This window comes from Mandrillus leucophaeus, unplaced genomic scaffold, assembly GCF_000951045.1.
Source record: "Mandrillus leucophaeus isolate KB7577 unplaced genomic scaffold, Mleu.le_1.0 Scaffold99, whole genome shotgun sequence".
NCBI classification, from domain to species: Eukaryota; Metazoa; Chordata; class Mammalia; order Primates; family Cercopithecidae; genus Mandrillus; species Mandrillus leucophaeus.
Genome location: NW_012110807.1, coordinates 1,091,466 through 1,098,000, shown reverse-complemented (window position 1 = coordinate 1,098,000; position 6,535 = coordinate 1,091,466). Strand labels below are relative to the sequence as shown.

At 57.1% G+C, this 6,535-nt stretch overlaps 1 protein-coding gene across 3 annotated transcripts in view; it reads left to right on the top strand.

Annotated features, from left to right (window-relative positions):
- Window positions 1–6,535, top strand: part of ASS1 (argininosuccinate synthase 1) — a 66,813-nt gene that overhangs the window by 39,643 nt on the left and 20,635 nt on the right. For all 3 annotated transcript variants that reach the window (XM_011971153.1, XM_011971154.1, XM_011971152.1), the window contains 3 exons: window positions 1,553–1,643; window positions 4,386–4,470; window positions 5,055–5,119. In XM_011971153.1, the coding sequence (XP_011826543.1) occupies window positions 1,553–1,643; window positions 4,386–4,470; window positions 5,055–5,119 (241 nt within the window). The remainder of the gene's footprint in view (window positions 1–1,552; window positions 1,644–4,385; window positions 4,471–5,054; window positions 5,120–6,535) is intronic.

The following is a 6,535-nucleotide window of genomic DNA, read 5'->3' as shown; positions in this document are numbered from 1 at the left end:
TATATATATATATACGCTTAAATTGTAAGATGGCCAAGGGCAGGTATCATTTTTCCCCATTTTACAGATGAGGAAACTGAGGCTGGAGGAAGTAAAGCCTCCCCAAGGCCTCACAGCCTGAGATCTTGATCCTGGCATGGGGGTATTGCCCATCACTGTAAAATCCAACATGTATTTGGTGAGGACCTCACAGGGCTCCTGTCCTGAGTGCCAGGGAATAAGTTCCACGTGGTCTCTGCACGGATCTCACAGTTGCAGCTCCAGTCCCTCCCGCTCAGCCTCGATTTCTTCATCTGTAGATGGGGTAAGAGCGCTTGACCTTACCAAACGGAGCTGCTGAGAACTCAGACTGCAGATGGGAAGTGATACGTGAATGTGTGCAAGGTGTTTTGTTTTGTTTTGTTGTGTTGTGTTGTGTTGTGTTTTGTTTTGTTTTGTTTTGTTTTGTTTGCAGAGGAGGGGACGGAGTCTCACTCTGTCGCCCAGGCTGGGTGCAGTGGTGCAATCTCGGCTCACTGCAACCTCCGCCTCCTGGGTTCAAGCAATTCTGCGTCAGCCCCCCGAGTAGCTGGGACTACCAGCACATGCCGCCACACCCGAATAATTTCTTTTGTATTTTAGTAGAGATGGGGTTTCAATGTGTTGCCCAGGCTGGTGTTGAACTCCTGAGCTCAGGCAATCCACCCGCCTCGGCCTCCCAAAGCACTAGGATTACAGGCGTGAGCCACTGCGCCCGGCCGTCTGCAAAGTTTTTAAAGCAAAAATGAGACAGTAGTTCCTAGATGTCAGCAGGTGAACAAGAACCCCGGGCACAGGATGCCCAAAGGACGGACTTGAGCAGTCAGGCTCAAGAGGCCCAAGTCCCCACAGTGGCAAGTGTCCAAGCCGCAGCCTGGGGGAGCTAGGGCCTCCAAAGGTGGGAGGGAATTTCAAGAGTTCCAGGCAACACGCAGCCCCTCCACCACTGCATCAGACGAGAGGCCCATTTTCCAACACGCCCAAGAAAAAATATACATAAAGGTTGATGTGTTTTCAAATGGGTTTTTGCTTTGCTCTTCTCTTTTCTCCCTGTGAGTATTAACCTTGGGGACCCCGGGGACGGCTCGGCTTGCCAGAGCACCTGCTGGGGTCACACGTAGTCATTAGCTTTGCGGTCAGTGCAGAATAAACCCCAATTCCCGAGCCGGCGAGAGTGTGCGTACCGCTCCTGGAAAGCCCTCGGAACGCCGCCTCGCTCCTCCAAAGTCACACTTTTTCCTGCCTGACTTGTTCCTCTCCTGCTATTCTACCTCCAGCTGTGGGGGCGTCGAAGAAAAAGATGAGATCAAGTTGAGGGGAAAAATTGTCTGATTTCTCAAGCCCTTTGTTTCCCAGGCCCCTGGCAAGCGGGACTGATGCTAGGCTGAAGGCTGGAGACCAGGGGATCTGCTGGACCCCACCAGCTGGTGGGGAAGTGGATGGAGGAGAGGGGTGCAGATCCCTGCGGGAGGTGGACTGTAGGGTGTCCGGGGACTGGCATGTCATCCTCCCACCTCTTTCTGTCTTTTGTCAGAATCAAGCGCCTCCAGGTCTCTACACGAAGACCCAGGACCCGGCCAAAGCCCCCAACACCCCTGACATTCTCGAGATCGAGTTCAAAAAAGGTATGTTTTTTGAACGTCCCACCTGTTGGGACTCGAAAGGGGTTGACAGGGGTTGACTCTTGGCACCCTGGCTCCTTTCCCCTCCCTGCCTGGGAACCTAGGCCCTCTTTACCCCCACCCTGCATCCCTGGAAGCTGGAGTTCAGACAGGGGTTTCAAGGGTGCCGCACAGCCCACCTCCCTGGACAGTATGACCCATGGATGCCTCTAGGCTTGGGAGGAACACGCCCTCAGCCACCCATCACTTGGGTCCATGGGCACCAGGTCTGGAATGAGAGCACTCTAGTCCCTGAACAGCCACTCACCTTTCCTGGGCCTCAGTTTCCTCACCTGAGGATGAAAGAGAGTGCCTGCTGTTTTCCCGGGGTAGAATGAGGCCTGCAAGGGAGCGTCCAGCCCCAGGCCCTGATCCCATAAGGTCCTCAGTAAACAGTCAGTGTTGGTGAGCTGGCCTCAGGGACCCCTGGGACCCCACGTGGAAAGCCTTCGCCAGTCCTCACTGAGCCGCTCTGGGCCTCACCCTTCTGACCCCACGTTCAAAGTTGTGGCCACTCTTGCTCCCCTCGGCAGTGGAGCCTGTCCTGTTCACTCCCTCCTCCTCACTGCTGTCAACAAGAAGCGTTGGCTGGCCTGGCCTGAGTGCCTGGGTGCCTGAGCTTGGGAGAGGGCATCTCTTGGCCTGGAGGAAGGACAGGGAAGCAAGGCGAACCTGCCTGGGCTCAGAGGGAGGGCTCAGAAGGCCTTTCAGGAGGCTGGAGAGATCAGGGAGGCTTCCTGGAGGAGGTGGTGCTGGGCACAAGGGCATCCCAGGACCAGGCCGGGGCTGGTCCATTTGTCCACAAAGTGGCTGCCCACACTGGAGCTGGGATGAGAGGGAGACAGGCTCGTGGAGAGGCCTGGCCCGGCTCTGATGCTCGGCCCTTACCCTGGGTACCACAGAGAGGCGGATTGGGTGGGGAAGGCTCGGGCTGGTGGGGAAGCAGAGCTGCAGACCCCACCCTCCCTCTTGCTGGTGTGACCTTGACAGCCAGCGTCACCATGCTGGGCTTTGGGTGCACTCATCTAAAAACAGGCCCACAGGCATGATGCTCACAGGTGCCCAGCATGGTGTGTGGAATGGGGTGTCGGAGGCTGAGTGCTTTAATAATCTGCCTCGTCTGGGACTTTCCCAAGAGCCTGGCCAAGTCAGCGAGTGTCTTCCTTGCTCCCCTCCATCTGTCCCAACCCACTGGGGGTCAAAGAGGCCCCCAAAGGCAGCCGGGCCCCCAGGCCTGTTTGCAGGCACACAGCCTCCCTTGAGGATCATCTCTGAGGAGATGGTGGGAGTGGCCCCAGCAGCATCTCCTGGCTCCCTGCACGGGGCCCCAGGGGCCCGGAGACCCGTGAGGGTGGGAGGCAGGCGGCAGGCTGCAGCGGGTCCTCCGGCAGCCCTGCCCAAGGACCCGGGCAGCTCTGCGGGCTGAGCTGGAGAAGAAATGTGACCTATTGTCATGATTTGGGGACTGTCTGGAAGAAGAAAAAAAGACGGGAGGAACCCTCCCCTGGCCAGTGCCCATTCACTCTCTAGTTAATTTATTTGAAGTTTTAATCTAATTATTAACTATTTTAAAGGCTAAGAGGCTTTCTCCGGCAGCAGCACCAACAATGTCACCTCTTCTCCCGGGCAGGCCCCATCTAAGGCCCCAGCGAAGGCCGATAATAGGACCGGGAGGGAGAGAAAGGGAGAGGGGAGAGGCGGGGGGTGGCGAGAGGGGCTTAAGGTTCATTATTGGGCAGACTTACATTTAATAGCAATTTACAACCAAGTTATAAAACCCCTGGAAATGGGGGTTAAGAATGGCGAGGCTGACAGCGCCTTGAGCGAAGCCCCTCCAAGCGGCGCCTGGCTAATAAAGCCTCGAAAGCCGCTATTGAGGCCTGATTGGCACCCGATGGCTCGCTCCATGGTAATGAGCCGGGCAGATGGGTGGGGGATTAGCCGCCAACTTTGAACAGCTTTTCTTTGTCACTGTTTCAGCTCTCTTGTTAGCCCCAATACATTTATTGCTCATTTCACACCGCTCGAGAAAGTGCCCCTTGCTATTCAAAGTCAACCCCGAACCCACCCACTGCCCCCCCCAACCCCTTCCCTCCTGCCCTCCTGCCACCCCAGACCCAGCTCCTTGGATTCAGGGACGCTGCCGACACCTCGCCTGCTGGAGCGGGCACCGTGTCACCCCCATCAATCAGATGGCTGCGTGTGGGTCTGGGGTACAGGGTCGGGGCGCGGGGTCCGCCTGACAGACGTGGCAGGGGGCTGTGTGTGTGTGTGTGTGTGTGTGTGTGTGTGTGTGAGCGAGTATGTGTGTGCTTGAGCCCAGCCACACCTCGGCCAGGCGGCCCCCGGGTGACTGGTGGGACAGAAGGTGCTCCCGGCGTAAGACAATGGTGGAGCGTGAAATTCAATTAGTTCAGGGCCTGGTTCCAATTTCACAGCCCCTAAATGCAAAAGGGGCAAAGAGAATGGGAGGGTGGGGGAGAGCGTTTTTATTACATTTTCCCTTTCATTCTGGGGGGCTTTCTCGCCCCTTCTCTCCCTGCAGCAGGCCTCAACCTGCACAGGGCTTTTGAAGGAGTCATTTGGAGTCCATATCTGTCACATCCATTTAAGGCGTTGCGGGAGGAGGGAGAGGGTGGGGTGGCTGGTGCAGGCTCTTCTGCTGAGCCGGGCCCAGGGGCCCACTGCCTTCTCCTCCCACCCTAGGGGTCCCCGTGAAGGTGACCAATGTCAAGGATGGCACCACTCACCAGACCTCCTTGGAGCTCTTCATGTACCTGAACGAAGTCGCGTGAGTGACTGCAGCCCTGTCCGGCCTCCTGGGCACCGCTGTCTCAGGCGAGCACGGACCTGGACCATTGCAGCTGATGGTTGTGGCTGAGGCTCAGGGGTGCAGAGGACAGGCCGTGTCCCTTCCCCATAGCCACAGAGTTTCCCGGACTAGGGGAGCCCCGTTTGGCAGGAGAGGCTCCGTGGTCCTTAGCCTTGGAAGATAACAACCCCAGGGGGCCTTCTGCCTCCAAGGGATCATTAGGCTGGGGCTCCCAGGCCCTTGGCTGGATGGGAGGCCAGGATAGAAGGAAAGGGAGCGGTAGTTAGCTCTGGTGCTAGGCAGGGCCCCAGGACACAGGTAACAGAAGGAACAATTTGAACTCACACCTGGGCAATCCCTTCTCTCTCTGGGCCTCAGTTTCCGCACCTGTCCAGTGGGCACTTGGACTAGGTGACCAGGCTCAGATGTCCTCTGAGTCTTAGATCCTGAAATGCTGCCTCACCTGTGGCCTAAGCTGCACCCACCCTGGGGCAGCCCAGCTGGGTGGGTGACTCTGAGCCTTGCGGTAGTCCCTGAACCTAATGGACCGGTTCTTCCCACAGGGGCAAGCACGGTGTGGGCCGAATTGACATCGTGGAGAACCGCTTCATTGGAATGAAGTCCCGAGGTGAGTCTGCTCAGCCCTGCTCAGAGCCCGCCTCAGGGCCCAGCAAACCCAGAGATCCCTGAGACCTGTCCCATTTGGGCGCTACTACCCCTATGCTACGTGGGCGACGTTGGGCGCGTCCTTCCACCACAGCCTCCGAGACTGCAGTTCCCCTGCCGCCAAGTGGGGCTCATGGGCCCTTTGCCACTGACTTTCAGGCTGTTAGGAGAAGGGCTGCCCAAGGGCTGAGAGAGGCCCAGGAGGGCCTGGGAGTCCCCGAGGAGCAGGCAGGCCAGGGCCAGGCCTGGAGGTCAGGCTGTCTTGTGTCTGGGGCGGGCAGGCCAGGTTTGGAGGCAGACCGTGCAGGCCCGATTTCGTGGTCATTAAGGCCGCATGGAGGCCGTCGGCCAGGCAGGGTAAAAGTTCTGCCAGAGGTGGGCGCTGTGGCTGCACTGGCGCTGGGAGCCGGCCAGCGCCTAAGGTCCTGTCCCGGCATCAGGCCCGGCTCATGGGGCCCTTTTTCCAGGGATGGTTGGGGCTGAGCCTCAGTGTGGCATGCCTGCCACCTCAGCTGGCCTCTAGCCTGCCTAGCCCCGTATCCGCCTCTGGCTGGGCCCAGGAGCAGGGCAGTTGGTCCCCAGGCAGGTGCTTCTGTCTTCTCTTAGTAGCCAAAGCCCATGATTCCCTTTGTCGGTCACTCACCATTTCATCTTGACCACATCCTCCTCTCCAGGACTCAGTTTCCCCATTCATACACCAAGGGGATCTCAGGTCCCTGAGGGTCTGCCAGTGTGTGATAAAGCCATGCTGTGTTTTCTGGGGGGGTCCTAAGAGGGAGAGGACAAGGTTTCAGTAGTTGGATCCCCTGAATTGGGCACCTGAATTTTTAATACTGGTGGTGGAGTCAGGGCTCCCCACTTTGGTAAATGTTCAGATCTCTTTGCTTAGGGTCGATGTGAAAAGATACCAAGCCAAGTAAAACCTGACCACGGTATAGTCATAGCCCCATGTCCCTCAGGCTATTTTTACTAAGATTCTAAAATCCGAAGACAGCTGATCACCCCATGTGGGCCAGAAGAAAAGGGTGGTGGTGCGGAGGGCAGGAGGCCTGTTTCTGGTCCCAGGTTTGCCCTGCCTTGCCCAACGACCTTGGACTTGTCATCTATCGCTAGGCCTCAGTTTCCCCAAGTGTAATGTGGTAAGCGTTGGGAGTTGCATCACTCTGGTTCTGACCTGTTTGCATTTACCTCAAAAGACATGGGAGCACGGAAAGGGGAGGCGGGTTTGTCTCTTTCTTGTGGTTTAGCTCCTTGCTTGCTGTTATTCAGGAGAAACAACCTAATTGAAGCTCTGGGAAGGCCTTGAGAACAATGTTACTAATTAGCTGCTCCTTTTTATCCTGGCTTACCTTTGTCTCTTACCTATATTAACATGTGA